Below are 18,758 nucleotides of genomic sequence, written 5' to 3'. Positions count from 1 at the left end.
TAAAGTGAAGGTGCGTTGGTTAATGCAGGGGTAGAAGGCTCAGAAGGACCCTTGGCTTCTTCCTGTCTAGGGCTCCATGAGACACGGTTTGAAAACTTTCGGCCTGGTGGACTGGCCATGGGTTTTGGAATCAGTTAGAACTGAGTTCGAATCCCTGCCGTGTCACTTACTTGCTGTAATAGAGTAAACTAATGGAGAAACTGCTCGGGCCCTCACTTTCCCCTCTGTAAAACACGGATAATAATAGTTTCATTGTAGGTTTATTGTGAGGACAAAGTAAGATCATGCATGTAAAAATCTCTGACACCTATTAAATGCTCACTAGGTCATAGTTGTGGTTAAGAATAACAAGACCCTTGCTAACTGATCCCTGCTGAACTGATTACTTGTTCAGTCTAAATAAACCTACTCATGCTCATAGTAAGAAATGCCAGGCTTGGGGTGAAGTTATGGGTGAGTCTGGGATTCTGAGAGGACCCAGTCTTGTCTTATGCTACAACCACTCCATAAACCCACAGTAACCTGCCTCTGCATGAAGGCCTATCAATATTTAATGTGCAGGTGTCAGTTGCTGTAAACCGAGCATACCCCAGCACCAGCTTGAATTAATTATATGCAGGAGAGAAAATAAAATGCCTTTTTCTCAGGGCCCCAAGTTTCACTGGCTACACCAAAGCCTGGAAACCACAAGGTGAACTTTCTGCTGATGGAGGACCCTGAGAAGAAGCTGAACCAGAAGAGTGACGGCAAACCCCGGAAAGTACGATTTAAAATCTCTTCCTCCTACAGTGGCCGGGTGTTGAAGCAGGTCTTTGAGGATGGGCAGGAATTAGAGTCGCCAAAGGAGGAGTACCCTCACAGTTTCCTCCAAGAGTCCCTTGAACCAATGGATGGTGTTTATGGGTCTGGGGAAGCCCCCAAACCCCGGTCGTACTCCCCTAAGCTGACTGCTCAGAGGATCAGCGTGTTTCGAGAGGGTAGTGCCTACACCTTGGCGAGCAGCCAGCCTTTCTTCAATGATTACAAGGCGAATGACCGGAAGGTTGGTATTGCCCATGGTGTATAAGCTTTAAGGACTAAAATGTGGTTAGAGAAACACCTGAATTGTTCAGATTTGTATCTGGCTCCTGCTCTGGTACCTACCAGAGCTATAGGTGCACCAAATGTGAAGCCGCTCTCAGAATAATATTTCTGGGACGAAAATAACATTCTTGTTGACTACCTATTGGAAAGTGCAATATGCATAGCTAGTATTCAAATTCCATCCAGGGTAGCAAATTGTAATTGGGTCTTTGGCTGGGTAATCTTGGTAAGTAAATGAAATAGAGATGCAGCGGTTTTCAGGTTGCCAGTCTGCCGTTTTAGAAAATTATGTGGCAACGAGTTGTTCTTTTTCCTGAAAGAGCTAAGTGTTTGAAGGTGCTTATTTTATTCCAGCCAATTATGCAGCTTGTGGTTTATCCATGTCTTCTTTTATTTCTTATCTCCCTCCTGCTGCCTGCTTGTTTGTTTGTTTATTTATTTATTTTGCCTTTCCATTGCTTGTTAACATGAATGCTGGGTAGTTGGAGTCCTGGGAAGAAATGGTGAAAAGCAAATCAGCCGGAGGAAACGTTACATGGGAAGACATTTGAGCTAATATTTCACTTGAAACGTGTATTTTATCTGTGAATTTCAGTTATCTTCTCCAGTAACATGGATAATCAAAAGCCCGTACATGATCTTCTTTGAAGCTAGAAGAACCTGGAAAATATTAGCTGATTTCCAAAAACTAATAGGAGATGTGTATATGCTCTCTGCCAGTAGGGCCATGAATGCCTTAAAAAAAAAAAAAAGAGTAAATACAATGATATTATGTACCAGGTTATTAATGAATAGCACACCAAGATATGTTTTCATCTTTAAAGTGTGAAATTCAGGTAATTACTCTCTAATCATTTTTATTGTTCGTTTCCTAAGGGAACAGGTTATACATCTATAGCAGACAAATGTATTGGCCTTGCTGGCATTGGTAAAAGTGTAATTATGGGCATGTCCACATTTATCAAAGATAATACCAGGTTTCTTTTTGATATTAAAGGGGACTGGAATGAACAATCCCTCATGTTAGTGGAGTGACTTACGCATTACAAAGCACTATCACATTCTATCTCATTGAGTCTTCTTCACAACCTTGAGGAGAAAGGCAAAGTATGGTCATTTCCATTTTGCAAGTGAGGAAAATTGAGTTCCAAGTTGTAAGGGACCCACCCAATACTATAGGGTCATTAGGTGCAGAGTCAGAATAAGAATCCAGGTCTTCTGATTCCCCATGCCTTGGCCCTATGGAATGTTCCTTTTAAGAGAATAAGGCCATTAATAATAGTGATGATGATGATAATAATAGTTACCAGTTATCAAGTGCTTATTAGGTCCTAGGTACTTTGTTATATCCTGTACTTACAGTATTTCTTTTTAACTAAATCTCATTTGTAGCTTTAGAATTTATAAAGTCATAGTTTATATGAACCTTATACAAGGCCATGGTTTATAATATTGGACTGCTTGACCTTCATCAGTCATGTGTCGTACTTGGCATTTATGTAAAAGTATGATTAGGCATGGACTTGATAAAACCAGCTACCGGAGTCTTCCTGGCAGCACCGCACAGTGGTTTTTTTTTTTTTTTTTTAAACATCTTTATTGACGTATAATTGCCTTACAATGGTGTGTTAGCTTCTGCTTTATAACAAAGTGAATCAGTTATACATATACAATATGTTCCCATTTCTCTTCCCTCTTGCATCTCCCTCCCTCCCACCCTCCCCATCCCACCCCTCTAGGTGGTCACAAAGCACAGAGCTGATCTCCCTGTGCTATGCGGCTGCTTCCCACTAGCTATCTATTTTACATTTGGTAGTGTATATATGTCCATGACACTCTCTTACCCTGTCACATCTCACCCCACCCCCTCCCCATATCCTCAAGTCCATTCTCTAGTAGGTCTCCGCACAGTGGTTTTAAACATAGTACTCTAGAGACAAGGTTCAGGGTTTGATTTCTGCTTCATCTGGTTACCCTTGTTTTCTTTGTTGCCTGAACAAATGCCACATCCCACTGCTAGCCCGCCTCTGGTGTGAGAGTGGTCAGGATGGATTCGTGCAGCTCCACCCACTGAAACAGCTTGTCAATGCGGTACTTAGGAAAAATAAGGAAATGAGAGCTGGGAAGTCATGATTTTTCAATAGTGAATCCAACTGTAAAATAACCCTTAGTAAATATCGGCTTTGCAGCAACACTGGGTAGCAATTAAGCACAATAATTAAAAGTAAGGGCTCTGAACTTGAACAGATATTTGTACACCAGTGTTCATAGCAGCACAATTGCCCATAGGTGGAAACAACCCAAATATTCATCAATAGGTGACTGAACAAACAAAATGTGGTATATACATACAATAGAATATTATTCAGCCTTAAAAGGAAGGAAATTCTGATACACATTATAACATGCATGAACCTTGAAGACCTTGAGCTAATTGCAATAAGCCGGTCACAAAAAGATAATTGTATGATTCCACTTTCATGAGGTACTAGCATAGTCTAATTTATAGAGACAGAAAGTAGAATGGTGTTTGCCAGGGGTTGGGGAGAGGAGAAGGTGGAGTTTAACTGAAGAGTTTCAGTGTGGGAATAAGAGAAAGTTCTGGAGAAGGGTGGTGGAGATGGTTGCACAATAATGTGAATGTACTGACGTCCCTGAACTGTACCTTAAGAAGGTTAAAGTGGTAAATTTTATGTTTTGTATATTTTACCACAATAAAATAATAATCATAAAAAGCAAGGCTCTGGTGTCAATTAAACCTGGACTTGATGTCCGTTCTACCCACTTACTCTGTGAGCTTGAGCAAGCCACTTAACCTTGTGATAATAAAAGAACCTACTTTCAAAGATTATCATGGTGATTAAAAATATATGACATTAAAAGTACTTAGCATTGTGCCTGGCACATTGTATATGCTCAGTGTATGTTACCTACCATTGTGATAATGACCAGGTTCTTATCTAGGAAATATGGAGTCTTTTAAAATTTTATGTGATGGATAGAGAAAGTGATTATAAACAATCAGATATTTTAAGGAATTGAAACTGACTAAAGTTTATAAGTTTCATTAAAAAAAATGAAAGGGAAAGGAAGAAGGAAAGTAACATTTATTGAACAGGTACTTTGTGTAAATTATGCAATTTTATCTTCACAGTAATTCTGTGAGAGTTTTACAAATTGGAAAAACAAGTTTATAGGGGTTAAAAAAACTTGCAAATCTCACACAGTTTGAGAGACTTAAAATTTGAACTCAGGTCTGCCTACCTCCAAAGCCCATTGAGTTTCTAGTACCCACTAGGCATGTCTGCATTTAAGCACAGAGCAGTGGAAAGGTTTCATGGTCCCTGAATGGCAATTCCCAGTCCTGTTGCTTTTGACATCAGAGTATTTATGAATGTTTAATCACATAAGTTGCCATTCCGGGCATTGGAAGGACACAAAAAATTCCTGGCTCCATCCTGGTCCTCTATAATGTAAGAGTGGGTATTCCTCACAGGCAATTGGGTGTAACTGGATAATGTGAACTTTAGTTACACCCAGAGAGTTTCCTTAGACACAAGGAAGAACTTGGCTGTCAGGGTGACTGAAACTTAAACACACCTTAAAGGTGATTTGGGACCCTCCATCTTTGGAGTATCTTAAAAATAAATTTACTGTCCTGGGTGTCTCAGATGCTGACCGGCTTAGAGGCAGGAGGTTGGACCAGATGACTGCAATTTTTTTTTTTTTTTTTTTTTGTATATTGAGAATTTTGCCTTGAAAAAAACCAGCCCTATGTGTGAAAAAAGCTTCCTAGTAACTGAACCTCTTTGGCTATTACTGGAAAGAGATATGGAACCTTCCAAAAGTGCCACCATCTTTATCTTCTGATGCTCAGAAACTGATAGTCCAGAGTGTGAAACAGGAACCCAGCATGCATCAAACAGTAGGAAATGGAAGCTGCTACATGATCCCCTGAAGAGAGGGAGAGAATACAGGGCCAGGCAGGAAGCTTGTGGCTCCATAAATAATTATTGAAAACTCCATGGGTGTTTCAAGGAAGGGGACCTGAAAATTGAAGTCCTGCTCAAGCCAGGTTGTGACTGAATGCCTGATGGCTTTAAATAGGAGACTGCTTAACTGTGGCATCTAAATAAATTTGGTTTATACAGTTCTGTAAAAGCAAGGCCAAATATTTTATGCTGGGGAATGTAGTTGTGTAGCATGATTGTACGTGCACTACTAAAGAAGTTTTTAATACTAATGGCAGTAACAATGCCCATCACTTGCATAGTATCTTCAGCTTTTGCAAACTCTTACATATTCTTCATTGCACCCTCACCCCTAGATGTTGATATAATTAGCCTCAAGGATGAGAGTCAAAATATTTAAGCACAGGAACACTGCTCAGTCAGCACAGAAGCCAGCAGAGTGCTGGGGCAGGGTCCTGAGACCTGGGGTCTTAAGCATTAATTTCTACATTGCTGGGTTTGGGGATGTGAGAGGCTCCCTGAGGAGAGAGGCTGGGGAAACAGGAAGGCTCTCAGGAGTATCAGGACAGCACCTGATTACCACCCAGTATGGAAATATTCATATATTTTAATAAGTAGTTTGTCTCTGGTGGTGCCCATCAGTTGCATGTCAAACCATTTGCGTGAGCAAACAGGTTCTGAGAGGCCAAATGGCTCTCCACATCTCACAACTGGTGGACAGTGGAACTGGGATCTAGTGTTGTTTCCCCCCAAGCTATCCTAGCTCTGCGAAACATTTCCTGCCCAGGCTTCTCTACTGCATTGTAGTATTGCCCAAGTTGTTTCTCAGCAAATGATGAAGTAACACATGATAAATCCATACAAGAGAACATAGGCTATTAATAATGATGCTATAGAAGTGCATTTATTGACATAAAAAGATTTTCATATTATATGAATAATGAAAACACACACACACACACAAACACATATATATATCTTATCTGGTGGTGGTGGGGAATGTTTGTGAATAATACAGTATAGGTGTTAAGAATATGGTCCTTAGGGTGAGACAGACCTGGGTTTGAATCCTGGCCACAAACCCTGAGTAACTCTGTAAACGTGGAAGACTCTTAACCACACTGAACCTCAGTCTCCTTATCTGTATGTAGAAATCATAGCATCTACCTCATAGGGATGTTTGGGAGGGAAGTGAGGTAATGTTTGTAAAATGCTTAGTATGAAGCCTGACCCAAAATAAATGCTATCCACTATAATAATAATAATAGTAGTTATTCAATAAATTGTGTCTATTGTTACTATTGATGCATAAAAATGTTGGAGAGAGATTTATTTATTTTTTAAAAAATACAGTTACTTTATTGATTTCTTACAATCAAATACTGCCAACTAGCATTACTTCCATTCATGCATCATTAAAAACAAAAAGATATTTCCTTGGTATTTTCAAATGATGCATTATACAATAAATAAAAAAAGTTAGAACTTAAAAGCCACCCTGATTAATTATGTAAACTGGTAATTTTTTTAAAAAAGCATAACTAATAATTGGGTTGCTAAGAGATTTATTTTTTAAAAGCTTTCCTTTGTATGCATTAAGCACTGACTGTACCCAGCCCTGCACCAGATCCCATGGTATGTAGTAGGAATAGAAGCTCTGGACCCTGTCCTGCAGAGTCCTACATTCTAGTTACATGATTAATTCAGCTTTGGCTGGTTACCATCAACAGGAAGAAAGAAGCTGGTGTTCAGGGTTTTCAGACAGAGCAAAGAAACCAGAGAATGAACTGTAGCTTTGGGCTGTGATGGGATCCCTAGTGCCAGACCATATCTCTCTTTCCTGGGATATTGAAGAGATTCTGCAGCCCTGTATTTGGTGACTCCTGGTGAATCACCGTGCTCATTCTTCATTTCTCTAGTCCCCACCTATTATAGATTTTGGAAAGATAATCATCTACACGAATAACCTGAAAATCATTCGAACTCCAATGGACAAGAGAGATTTCATGAGGAAAATGCTCCAGAAGGAAGAGGAGGCTGAGGAAGAGTCTCTGATGAGCAAAGAAGAAATCTGTGGAGACCAGAACGATGGGCCTTTGGCAGAGACGGAAGGCACCTTCCCCCATAACCAGTACCCACAGGTATGTCAGAACGGTTCACTGCCCTGCACAGAGCTGGCCCTATAGCCGTTGGTTCCAAATTGTTTTGATTGTGCACTATTTAAGTAAGAACTTTTGAATGTGAATACTTATGTCTAAATGTTAAAGATGTTGAGGAATTTTAAGTTTATTATATTCTAGTGGTTTATCACATTTTATTGTTAGCAATAATAGTTATAAGCCCATATTTCAAATACTCATAATTTGAATTATTTTGAATGATTTAAGATCTGATTAGGAGCTTATTGTTTTCACTTTGCATTGAGGCTTAGAACAGCTTGTTCTAGAGACTGAAAAAATCAGCTCTGTCCTTTTCTTATGGGTTTGCTTGTGCTCCTACTATTGGTGGTAGTCCTCAACCCACAGTTTCCTTGAAGAAATCTAATAAATCCACTTGTCTTTAGAGTTTGTGGAGATTAGTTTAGTTAAGACTAAGCAATATCATCTGTAAATCCACTAGACCAGACACGAGTGAACCACAACATGTTGTAATATGCTGAAAGTGAACGAATGAGCAGGGTCGTCGTTGTCACTTTATGTAAAGTGAGGTCACTTTACATCACGTATACAACAGGGTCCCTTGGGTACCACCTATGTTAAGTGACTGCCCAACTTAGTGAGGGTGCTGGTGTCACCTTGTTTATTAAAAATCAATATAACCGTTTCTTTTGAAGATATCATTAAAGCTTAAATTCTTGTTTTGTTTTCTTTAGATAAAAAATAAATATAGATAGTACGAATGTTTTTTTCTCCCCACACCTTTCAGAGGTGTGCACTCCCCACCTTGGAAACCATTGCTCAGACATGCTCAGACAAGCGGGAAGGTGATGACATTCGTTAGTTCACAGTGTGGGGTTGAGGGTGGGAAAAGCAATTTTGGTGAATTTAAGCTAAGAGAGTAAAAGCTTGGAAAGCAGCAGAAATGAATTTTCTCTTCTTAGATTCCGTCTCTTGGGACTTGAAGCTGAACCTCCCTTGGGTTAGCGTGACAAAATGGGCCAGGGGCTTCCTCGCACTTGAGTGATGTCAAGGGAACGAGAAAGCCATGACCAGACTCCAGTTCTCCTCAGAACCATTCCTGTCTCTTTCCGACCTGGTCTCACACTTGATAAGATATAGTTGAAATGCAAATCTGATCATGCCATCCCTTACTCACACACCCCCGTCCCCCCCACCGCCCCCCTCCCCCGCCCCACAGCCAAAAGAAAACAACTTTCAATGGGCTCTTATCACTTGGGATAAAACCAAAACTCCTCACTTGTTCTAGAAAGCACTGTGTGGCCTGTCTTCTTCAGCCTCATCTCTTACACATATCTGCTCATTCTCTCTGCCCTAGACACACTGCCCATCTGGCTACCCCTCAGATGTTCCTTGCTCTTTCCTGCCAGAGGCAACTTCCCTGTGCCTAGAATATTCTCCAGACTCCCTACCTCCTTTCCCACAGGTCTCGGCGGAGACATCACTTCCACAGAGAGGCCTCCCCTGGTTTCCATGAGGATAAAATCCCATGAGGATAAAAATCCACAAGGATGGACCCCTCAAGGCACCTCCCCCTCCCCCTGCACATGTAATCTTACATTTATTTGTGTGATTGTTTGGTTAATGTTTGCTCTTACCCACTAGGATTTGGTCTCTATGAGGTCAGGGGGCATGTTTATGTTGGGTGTAACATAGTGGTTCCAATGCCAAAAAAAATAGAGCCTGGCATATAATAGGTGCTCAGTAAATATTAGGTAAATGTTTGTGGAAAGAATACTGGAATTTGGAACGAAAGTGCCAATTGATAAGAAATATTCTGCCTCTGCCTTCTCTTGCCTTCTACAGAGCACTATTCAGAGACTAGCATAGCAGCAGTCAGACAACTAAACTTTGTGATCCAAAGCACTACCGTCCCACTTTAAAATTCATTAATTCTGTCCTTTTCCATACCATATTGTAACTTGGAGCATGCATTTTCAGAAGAGGACCAGAAATGCAGGTCACGTTGCAGGCCTGAATGAAAAAACAACAACAAGCCTGCTATGACAATTACCTTTAAATTCAATTTGGAGAGAACTGTGTTTTTTAGCTTTAATGCCATAAACCAAGACAGAGGTGTGCAGCAGAAAGTTCCTGTGAGAGGTTATACTCCGCTTGCCTGTCCTTTAAGCTCTATTTAATTTAATTTATTTATTTATAATTAATTAATTAATTGATTGATTGATTTTTGCCTGCATTGAGTCTTCATTGTTGCACGCGGGCTTTCTTTTTTTAGTTGTGGCGAGCGGGGGCCACTCTTCATTGCGGTGCATAGGCTTCTCGTTGCGGTGGCTTCTCTTGTTGCGGAGCACGGGCTCTAGGCATGTGGGCCTTAGTAGCTGCGGCACTCAGGCTTCAGTAGCTGTGGCTTGCAGGCTCTAGAGCACAGGCTCAGTAGTTGTGGCGCACGGACTTTGTTGCTCCGCGGCATGTGGGATCTTCCCAGACCAGGGTTTGAACCCGTGTCCCCTGCATTGGCAGGCGGATTCGTAACCACTGCACCACCAGGGAAGCCCTAAGCTCTATTTTAAATTGCTATTTGTTTGCCCCATCCCTCATGCAGTAAATGCCCAGACAACTTTTATCCTAAAACAGAGGGTCAAAGAACAGCAAGGAGCCCATTCTGACCAAGAGACTCTTTGTTGTGTTATATGGAACAGGGAAACAGTAGGACCTTGATGAAAGAGCAGAGAGGGCTAAAAGCCAAGCCATGCTTGAACCTCTGTATTAACTGTAAAAGAAAAGGAGAGGAATAATTGAATTGAGCCACAGTGAAAAGTAGAAGGGGAAAAATCTGGCCCTGTATTCAGTGGATTTGAGACCATAAGTCATCTGGGCTTCTTTATGCTTTATGTGATCTTACTTTTGAAACAGAATAATAATAATAATAATAATAATAATAACAACTGCCATTTTTTGAGGGTTCATGTTAGCCAGGCCCCATGCCCAGTGCTTTCCATGCAGTAGTCCATTTCATTCTCACAAGGACTCTGTGAGAGTAATACTCTGTAGTCTCATTCTGCAGCTGGGGAAACTAAGGCTCAGAGAAGTTAAGTAACTCTCCAGAGGTCACCAGAGTCAGTAGTCAAACCCAGGTCCATCTGACTACCAATCTCATGATCTTAATCACTCTGCTGATCGGCCTCCAGATGGTGCTGGTTACCATCTTCAGGGCCACGCAAGCCTTTGAGTCTCTGATGAAAGCTGAGACCCCTTTTCTTGGTCATGGAGCTAGTGAGAGGTGGTTTGGGTAGGTTGTTGGGTTCTAGAACCTAAGTTACGCTGTGCAGTGATGTTCTATATCTTCTTACTAAATGTTTTCTGAGAAGAATTTTTAAAAATACTGAGACTGGTACGCAGACGCTGATATCATGCATGCCTTATATAGAGTAGAGGCTCAATAAATACCTGTTGAGTTAACTGAATGATTAAAAAGAGCATATTGAGAGCAAACAGTTGGAGGAAGGGTGGTAACTTAGGGTAAGAATGGAAACTCCAGTGAAACCTCTAATGATGTGTCCTATTACCACGTGACGTGAGATGAAATTTGATTGATGATTGGTTCTTGCTCTTTATGGCGGGCTCACCAGGTCATTTCATGAATCTTTCAATATCTGGCCTGGCATTCTATGCAAATGAATTTTTGAATCACATGTATTAGCATTATGGTAGGATTTTACTGTATTTTCTTTGACAACATTGACTTATATCATTAAAATCTCAGTGAGATCAAGTGCAAAACAAAAACATGATGGATTTGGCAGAAAAATGGACCATGGCAATTTGCTTTAAGAATATTTTGGCAAATATATTTATTCTGCATACTTTAAGGGAAGAAAACCAATTTCCCCATTGTTAACGTATCAGAATACAGCAACAAGCAGTAAAATATTAACGAAAGGGAGCATGGACATCATCTGGGATTTTGTCAGCCAGAAAATGACCTCCATTCCCTACATCTAGAATAAATAAAATTTAATACCTACTTAGGCGCCTTGCAGTGTGATGCGGCTATTTTTAGAACGTAGGCCTCCCTTTTCAGAGATGATTTTTATTCTTAGGTTACAAAAGAAAGCTGTGTTAGCTGGTTGAGGCACCCAGTGAACTCCAGCTGTCTTGTTAGTTCCTAGAATTTAAGAATACTAAGGGATCTCCAGACATCATTGTTTTGTTTGTTTATTCATTCAGCAAGTATGTGAACAGAAAATATTGTGCCAGGTACTACACTAGATGTCAGGAAGTGATGGGGAGAGGCACGAGCCCAGAACACTTCCTGCCTAGTCAGCAGGAACTTTCAGGGGAGTGTGAGACCTTCCAGGCTAGGGGCAGTAGAGGCGGGGTGGGACTCCTGGTCCAGAGGTATGGGTGGGCAAGGCTTCCTGGAGGAAGAGCTGCTAAGCTGACATCTGAGAACAGGTAGGAGCTGGCTGGGTTGAGAGTGGGGAAAGTTCCCTCGACACCAGCTAGAGAGAGACCTAAGGATGAGAGCCTGATGAGAGAAGTAACTGACAATGTACGTCAGCTAAGGAGACTGTTTTTTTTTTCCAATAAATTTATTTATTTATTTATCTATCTATCTTTGGCTGCGTTGGGTCTTCGTTGCTGCACACGGGCTTTCTCTAGTTGCAGCGAGCAGGGGCTACTCTTCGTTGCGGTGCGCAGGCTTTTCATTGCGGTGGCTTCTCTTGTTGCGGAGCACGGGCTCTAGGCGTGCGGGCTTCAGTAGTTGTGGCGCACGGGCTTTGTTGCTCCGCGGCATGCGGGATCTTCCCAGACCAGGGCTCGAACCCGTGTCCCCTGCGGTGGCAGGCGGATTCTTAACCACTGAGCCACCAGGGAAGTCCCAGAGATTGGGTTTTAACCTGAAGTTGATCTGGTGAGCAGGTGTTCATTACAGGGTTTCTTGGGTGCATTCTATGTGCCAGTCACAACTGTAGGTTCATGAGATTGGTATCCATGGTGAGAACATCCCACAAGCCCGGAGGCAGGAACTATGCTGAGTTCATGCCAGAATCGATAGGCGTCTGGATCGGGATTGTGGTTGCGGAGGGGAAGCTGAAGAGATTTGAGGGATGTTCAAAAGGTGAAATGGACAGGAATTGGTGCTGAATCTACCTGGTATCGATCTCGTATTACCCCTTATTTCGCAGAAGGTTCGTGGTCTGTGCACGGTCATTGCATGGCAGTGCAAAATTGCCAGTTTCCTTGAGATGTCTTAGGGGAAGAGCACAGCGATAGCCAAGGAGCATAGTCTGGTGTCCCTGGCAGGAGGGGACAAGGTTTAGAAGTAAACTAAGTTTAACGGAGAACCTATAATATGCCAGATAATATATTAGGGCATTTACATATACTCTCTCATTTAATAGTCCAGCTACTCAGAGAGGTAAGCAATATCCCTCCCAGATCACAGGTAAAGAAACTGAGATTTAGGGAGGTTAAGGGAACCGGCCCAGGTGCACAGTCGCTGTCAGAGGCAGGCCTCAGCTCCAGGCTGCTGACTCCAGAGCTGAGCTCTTAATCACGGGGCCTTTTCATGGCTCTCCAAGAGAATCAAGGTAAAAGTTCTGCAGGAATTCAGAGCTACGCTCCAAAGGATTGCAGCATCCATTCATCCGTCCCTCAGTCACACAGAACAATCCTGAGCCCCTACTGCTGGGCAACTCCCATGAGGGCTGCATATGGAGTCATTAGGAGCATGATCTCTGGCGCCTGACCCCCTGGGACCCAAGCCTGCCTCCTTCTCTTCAAGCCGTGTGACCCCTGGCACAGAGAGAGCTCTTAGAACAGTGCCCAGGGAATTCCCTGGCAGTCCAGTGGTTAGGACTCCGCACTCTCACTGCCGAGGGCCCGGGTACGGCGCCTGACACCTCCCAGGTGTTTCACAAGTGTTCACTATTAGTTTGGCAATGAGGAGCATTAAGTCCTGCCCTTATGGACACAGATATAACGTGTCAGATGGTGACAAGAGAGATGAAAAAGGTCAAGTTGTGGAGTGCAAGGCCTGGTGGCAGGGGCTGCTGTCTTAGAGAGGTCCATCAGGGAAATCTCGGATAAAGTGCTGAGCTTATTCTGTGCCTCTGGCCAGGTCCCTCGTTGGCATGTGTGGGATGCATTTTCCTCTAATTCTGCCCCAGCCTCTGCAGGCTCCCAGTGCTATTTTGACTTGTGTGTGAACAATGGATTTGAACTGCTGCTGTAACTTAACCCTGACCTGTCTCTTGCAGGAAGGGGAACTTCCCGAGGACAACTGTTTTCACTGCCGAGGATCGGGCAGTGCCACCTGCTCTCTGTGCCACGGCAGCAAGTTCTCGATGCTGGCCAACAGATTTAAGGAGTCCTATCGGGCCCTGCGGTGCCCTGCCTGCAATGAGAATGGCCTGCAGCCTTGCCAGATTTGCAATCAATAGCCCGTGGCTTTGTATGTCTGCTTTTATCACATCCTCCCTAAAGCTATTTGTAATCAACTGCCCCTCCTCCACCTTCTCCTCCCTCTCCCAGCAAGGAAGCCACCATGGCTGCGATCACTTCCACCACTGGCACAACTCAGTTACTCGATGATATTTCGTGAGTGAGGCTGGTCACATCTCCGTGTGGGTCTAAGTGGCAGAGGCATTTTTGAATTAGAATCTGCTTTGAAACTGGTTCTAAAATGATCCTTCCAGGACCGTGTGCATGTATCTCACTTGACTTAGCTCAGGTTTCTCCTTGCACAAGTGAACAAATAAATGTACAATTCAGGCAGCAGGCTGAAGTCATTTTCTGGTTGGGAGTTATTTGAAAAATTATGCAGAGAGAAAGGAATAAAAAAAGGCAGGTTTCTGATGAACTGCATTCTTGTTGCTTATAATGCATTTCACACGGTTATTGGTCAAATTGCATTTTTAATTAAGCAGAAGAGGAAAGGGATGCCCAATGTTGAATGCACTAGCAAGGCCACTGAAAACAAAACAGGATGTGTTTGCTTCTTGCTGAAGAGAGGCAAACTGAGGAGCCCGTTTTTTTCAAAGTCCTGAGTCTCTCCTGTGTGATGTGCTTGGGTAATATGCATGTAGGCAATGAGCAATGCTACTTCTTAGGACAAGATGAGATAAGACATTTCTGTGTGCCTCTACACTACTGAGGTTATAAGCCAAGTCAAAGCTATTTATGATAAATTTGGTGCTTAAGTATATGGGTGTGTGTGATAACGACTTCTTCCAGCCCCCAAATTATTACCAAATGAATGCATTTATTTTAAGGCTAAGATATAGCCATGATCTCTTCATAAAAGACTGTGGATATTTTATAGGTATCTATTGGAAACTTCTAAAAAAAAAACTAACCAAGGCTGATATTTAGTAATTATGTTTCTACTGGCTATGAATATGCATACTAAGGATAATTTTTCCTCTTAAAGTTGGTTGTAAAATTAGAAAAATACGTTTGTTAATGAACTTTTGCAGCTCTAACAGCCATTCCCCTTCTCCCTTGAGAATAACACTGTAAAACCTGTTATCTATTTATATGCATTGCTTTTCTATGGTAATTATTTTGATTTTCGTAACTTAGTTTTTTCAAGATTTGTTTGTTATTCTCTAATATTCAGCTGTTAATATAATTCAACAGTGGAGTGATCTTCAGACAATATACATACTTCTAATAAAAATATTAAACTATTTTTCAAGACCAAGATAATTTTGCCTGTTCTCTTTTAGCCCAAACAATGGCACTATCGCTCACCAACTTTCTTTGCTTCTGTACTTAATTATTTCCTGACTCTGTTTATGTTTTCTTACAGCTATTGGCTCTTCTGTCTTTCCAGAATATCAGAGGAAGGAATGATGTCGAGAGGTCCTAAGACCTTTAAGTGTATTCTTCTGCTTTTTGACAGGAACATTCGACCACAGATACTGTTTGTTGGACATGCAGGACGGTATTACCAGCTGCTTGATGTGCAGTGTTTCCCAGATGGGCACCACCCTTTGGTATCTTATGGGACTTAGAGTTTCAGTGGAGGAGACAGATATATAAACAGATAATTACAATATAGTGTGACAAGTTCTGGGAAAGGGAAATTCCAGTGAGCATTTGGAGCACATAGAAGGGACACCTAACGTAACCTGAGTGGGGTTAGAGTGGCTTCCCAGAGGAAGAGGTGTGAACTCTGTTGTTTCTTTTCCGTACCCCAAGCTCTTAAGAGCATTTAATACTTTTCATTTCATAATAAATACATCTACTAATGATTACTTATTATTAATGATTATTCAGTTAAGTATTTATTGAATACTGGGGATGTATCACTAGACAAAACAGACAAAGTCCTGGTCCCTGTGGAGCTTACATTTTGGTGGGGTGATATTGACAACCAAAATATATGTATTTAGAGACAACTAAAAATATGTAATACAGAATAAAAAGATACTTATCTGATTAAACTATACACGTATGTATATAATGTATAGTGTGTTAGAGAAGGATAAATGTTTGATGGAAAATAAAACATTGGTGAGGATCGGGAGTTAGGAGGGGTTGCATTTTTAAATTAGTTTTCAGGGAAGTGTCCTTGAGAAGGTGTCCTTTAAATAAAGGCAGAAAGGGGATGAAGGAGTTGCGAAGTTATCTGGGGTAGCACTATTCCAGGCAGAGGAAACAGCACAGGAAGGAGAGCAAGGTGTGTTTGAAGGGCAACGAAGCCAGCATGGCTGGAGCACGGTGAGCAAGGTGACAAGAGGAGGTCAGAAAAGAAGGCGTGTGCGTGTGTCGGGACCAGGCGGAGCCTTCTTGTGAAACCGTCGTAAGAACTTGGGTGTTACCGTGAGAGAGGTGCTGCTCTGGATGGGAGCTGTTTTCTGAAACCCCTCACCCTCTCCTTCAGCTCCCTCCTCTTACTGCTGGGGCAGGGGACCTGCAAATTACACTTCCCAGAGTCCCTTGCCCGCTGGCGTCCTCTTAGGTTCTGCCCTGGGAGGTGCTGGCAGGACTGCAAGAAGGGAGGAAGGAAGAGCCTTCCTTGTTTTTCCAGCCGCGGGTCCTGGCAGCCTTTCTCATGTGGCAGCTGCCCTAGCAGCAACGGCAGCTGGGGACTCTGGCTCAGGCAGCTCCTTCCAGCCATGGTCCCTTCAGTGGCTCTGATTGCAGGTTCCATGTCACACCACATCCCCTTTGTTCCTCCAGCCTGAGGGTGGCAGTGGCTTCCTGCAGTTACTCCTCTTTGTCATCAATTCCTTATAATACGTATCCTCTCTCTGAGATATCTAGAGTGATTTCTGGTTTCCTGATTGGATGCCGACGGATACAAATGTTTTGAGCAGCAGAGGATCACCATCTAATTTACGTTTTAACAAGCCTACTCTGGCTGCTGTGTTGAGGGAAGATGCTACAGGGCAAAAGTGAAAGTGGGAGGCCAGTTAGGAGACCACTGCAGTAAGCCTGGTGACAGCTAATGGTGGCCTAGGCCAGGGTGGCTCCAGCGGAAGTGGTAAAAATGGTCAGATTGTGGATATATTTTGAAGGTAGGGGTATAGGGTCTACTTACTGTCCTTTGTATGCAGAAATATTGCTTGTGACCTACTTAACTGTATGCAAAACTTTCCTGAGTTCTTTGCTTACTAGTGGAGATAAGTTTGCACAAAAATCCGCTTTCTGATTTGTGTACTACAAGCATTACCAGTGGGTTGGGCAGTGTCAGGGATAGGTTTAGGGCAAGGTTAGCCAACCAGGATGCCTAAGACTATGAGAAATCCTTCAGAGCTAGAGACAAATAAGAGGGTTAGAAAGTATCACAGTGATGCTGTGGTCAAAATAAAAATAATGCTATATCCTTTGAAAACTCAAAAAATTTTCAATGAATACATGTTTTCAAAAGGCACACTATCTATCCATTCATTTATATTCCAGCAAGATCAGATTCCAGGAAGCTAAAGTCTAAGCATTAATCTTTCTTATTTTGAGATTTAAAAAATATTATACATAAAAGACATTATATATAATATAATATCACAGTGTATTTGTATAGTCTTAGTAGCTTTTTTTTTCTGTTTGGTTTCATAGACTTTTGTGTATACTCTTTTTTTGTTTGTTTGTTATGTGTACTCTTTTAAATCATGCTTCTATTTAATAAAGAATTAATAAGTAGGGGATTCAAAGATGAAAATACACTTAGTATTTAGCATTAATGAGATTATAATCTTGGGCCTCTGGTCAGCATAATGAGTGAATCTGGCCTTACAGCTCGGGGAAGACGCAGTTGCCTCCTCTGCTACTTCCTCCAGTGACTTTTGGTTCCTGTGCTGGCCCAGGTCAGCTGTATTGCAGAGTTAATTTACTTGTTTATTTTAACAAGTACATATCAGCTGTAGTGTGTGCAAGACACTGTTCTTTTTTTTTCTTTTAAAATTTTTATTTTCATTATTATAATAATACTTTTCTTCTGAATTTTAGAATTTTATTTATTTTTTTATACAGCAGGTTCTTATTAGTTATCCATTTCATACATATTAGTGTATATATGTCAATCCCAATCTCCCAGTTCATCACAAGACACTGTTCTTAGCACTCCACATTTACTAACACCTTGAATCGTCCTAACAATTGAATTAATTCAGTTTAGGGATCACCTCTTAGTCCCGATGCCGAAAACTCAGCCTCTCTGCACCAGTGCTGAATGGACTCTTGGAAACAGAGTTCTGGGTGATGTAGAAAAGAGCAGCTTTATTGCTTTGCCAGGCAAAGGGGGCCACAGTCGGTTTGTGCCTCTCAAAACTCTGTGTCCCAACCTGGGGAGATTTGGTAAGAAGTTTTTTTTATAAATTTATTTTTATTTATTTATTTATTTATTGTTGGCTGCGTTGGGTGTTCGTTGCTGCACGTGGGCTTTCTCTAGTTGCGGTGAGCAGGGGCCACTCTTCATTGTGGTGCGCGGGCTTCTCATTGCGGTGGCTTCTCTTGTTGCAGAGCACGGGCTCTAGGCACGTGGGCTCAGTAGTTGTGGCTCGCAGGCTCAGTAGTTGTGGCTCGTGGGCTCTAGAGCGCAGGCTCAGTAATTGTGGCACACGGGCTTTGTTGCTCCGCGGCATGTGGGATCTTCCTGGACCAGGGCTCGAACCCATGTCCCCTGCATTGGCAGGTGGATTCTTAACCACTGGGCCACCAGGGAAGTCCCTGGTAAGGAGGTTTTTTGTTTTTTTTTTTCTTATAGTTGTGGCGCATGGGCTTAGTTGCTCCATGGCATGTGGGATCTTCCCAGACCAGGGCTCGAACCCGTGTCCCCTGCATTGGCAGGCGGATTCCTAACCACTGCGCCACCAGGGAAGTTCCCCTGTTAAGGAGTTTTATAACAAAGGTTCAAGGGCGGAGTTGCTGATAGGGATCAGAGTGTGTGCAGGGCCTGCACTCCTTTAATCCGGCCTCCTGATGAACTTCTCTGGTTCCTTTAATTTGGCCTCAGGTAGTCCTGATGAACTTCTCGAGGTTATCAAACTGTGACCTTCTCTCTGGAACATCTTCCAGTTGGTGGAGGTTTTAGTTCTGCAGAAGAGCTTAAAGATAT

At 42.2% G+C, this 18,758-nt stretch overlaps 1 protein-coding gene across 1 annotated transcript; it reads left to right on the top strand.

The window, feature by feature from the left end:
• Positions 1-706: 706 nt before the first annotated feature.
• Positions 707-13,638, top strand: GRXCR2 (glutaredoxin and cysteine rich domain containing 2). Its single transcript, XM_036845392.1, has 3 exons — positions 707-1,042; positions 6,974-7,195; positions 13,456-13,638. The coding sequence occupies exons 1-3, from the start codon at positions 707-709 to the stop codon at positions 13,636-13,638; spliced, it is 741 nt and encodes a 246-aa protein (XP_036701287.1).
• The last annotated feature ends 5,120 nt before the right edge of the window (positions 13,639-18,758 follow it).

This window comes from Balaenoptera musculus, chromosome 3 (genome assembly GCF_009873245.2).
Source record: "Balaenoptera musculus isolate JJ_BM4_2016_0621 chromosome 3, mBalMus1.pri.v3, whole genome shotgun sequence".
Classification (NCBI taxonomy): domain Eukaryota; kingdom Metazoa; phylum Chordata; class Mammalia; order Artiodactyla; family Balaenopteridae; genus Balaenoptera; species Balaenoptera musculus.
Note: the sequence above shows the minus strand (reverse complement) of the source record. Positions and strands in the feature narration are given on the sequence as shown.

Bases quoted from the DNA above. Each gene is read 5' to 3' on its own strand.
- GRXCR2 (XM_036845392.1), top strand. From the start codon at position 707: ATGGAGGACCCTGAGAAGAAGCTGAACCAGAAGAGTGACGGCAAACCC. The intron at 1,043-6,973 runs GTTGGTATTGCC...TCATTTCTCTAG, and splicing joins ACAAGGCGAATGACCGGAAG to TCCCCACCTATTATAGATTT. The intron at 7,196-13,455 runs GTATGTCAGAAC...TGTCTCTTGCAG, and splicing joins CCCATAACCAGTACCCACAG to GAAGGGGAACTTCCCGAGGA.